Raw genomic sequence first — 1,478 nt, 5'->3', positions numbered from 1 at the left:
AAACTCTGTCCGTCAACATTTAGAGTTTCAAATATAAAAATCTCCACAGAACTTTGTTGAAATGCCGAATGGACAGACAGATGGACAGACAGATGGACAGACAGATGGATGGACAGACAGACAGATGGACAGACAGATGGACAGACAGACAGACAGACAGATGGACAGACAGACAGACGGACAGACAGACGGACGGACAGACGGACAGTTGGACAGACAGACAGTTGGACAGATAGACAGACAGATGGACGGACTAACCTGCAGCAGGTTGCGAGCCAGGCGAGTCTTTCCAGTGTACACCAGCAGGAGATGCTGCTCCAGAGACACCAGGAAGTCCTCTGGAGGACAGAGACGCTCTACCTCCACCCGCAGTGGCAGAAATGCTCTGGAGCGACCCACCTTGACTCCGCCCACTAGCCCTCCAACCTGGTCCTGCCAGCCACCACCTGCAGCGGAGACAGACGTTCAGCCAATCAGAGTGAGGCGGGCGGCCTCTGTGGTGAGGACGTACCTGTGGTGAGGACGTACCTGTGGTGAGGACGTACCTGTGGTGAGGACCTGCTCCAGGTAGAGCACAGCGTGGATCAGAGAGTCCGCGTCGTAGGTCCTGCCGGTGCACCTGTAGACCGCGGCCAGCAGCGCCCCCGCCAGGATACTGCTGGTTCCTGCAGGACCAGAACTCATCACTTATGAGGACACCTGAGAGACATTCAGACTGAGGACAGTTTCCAGATCAGATCTGCAGCTGATCGTCCTTCAAGTCTCGACACAAAAGAAAAACTCTCAGATCTGAACTTCAGGTATAAAGTCAGGAAATATTACAGCAGGGACACTCAGCCTGTCCAGGATTTTAGGACATTTTAGAAAACTATAAAACAGGGGCCACATCTGGCCCCTGTTTTATAGTTTTGCTGTTTTTTTTGAAGGATATTTTGGATTTCCTGCAGTGTTTGACGTCTGGTTCTCACCCAGTCCTGACCCGGTTGGCAGCAGCGACCAGCTGTGGAGCTCCACCCCTCCTCCCCACAGCTGCATCAGCTGATCCCCCAGAGCATGCTGGGAGGAGAGAGACACCAGACCGCTGCACACACACACGGCCTTCAGCAGGGCTCCTGTAACACACACACACACACACACACACACACACACACACACACACACACACACACACACACTCGTGAACACAGGAAGTCTTCCCGTGATGCCGCTCGCTGTGGTCAGCTCTCTTACCGGGAGCGTGCGGCTGACAGTAGTCCCTCAGGTCGTCCAGGCTGTCGCACACCGTTTCCATGGAAACCCCACTGTCCCGCCCTCCAGAGTAGCCGACCAGCAGGAGGCGGGGCTCCCTGATGCGTCGGGCGCGGGCACCAATGGGACGCTTTCCGTCAACCTTCACCGCGATGTTGGTCACAGAGCCGCCGTGCTCAAAGGCGATGGGCGGCGTGTCGCTCCAGCCGCCTGAAACACGAAGATGCAGC

At 55.8% G+C, this 1,478-nt stretch overlaps 1 protein-coding gene across 1 annotated transcript; it reads right to left on the bottom strand.

Moving 5' to 3' along the window:
• Window positions 1–230: 230 nt before the first annotated feature.
• Window positions 231–1,455, bottom strand: LOC121937787 (L-fucose kinase-like; the record flags this gene model as incomplete). Its single annotated transcript, XM_042481107.1, has 4 exons — window positions 1,231–1,455; window positions 969–1,112; window positions 546–665; window positions 231–446 (listed from the first exon to the last, which is right to left on the bottom strand). Coding segments are annotated over exons 1-4 (541 nt in total), but the record flags the coding sequence as incomplete, so codon positions are not given.
• Window positions 1,456–1,478: the final 23 nt, after the last annotated feature.

The sequence above is a fragment of the Plectropomus leopardus genome, unplaced genomic scaffold (assembly GCF_008729295.1).
Source record: "Plectropomus leopardus isolate mb unplaced genomic scaffold, YSFRI_Pleo_2.0 unplaced_scaffold27464, whole genome shotgun sequence".
Classification (NCBI taxonomy): Eukaryota; Metazoa; Chordata; class Actinopteri; order Perciformes; family Serranidae; genus Plectropomus; species Plectropomus leopardus.
Note: the sequence above shows the minus strand (reverse complement) of the source record. Positions and strands in the feature narration are given on the sequence as shown.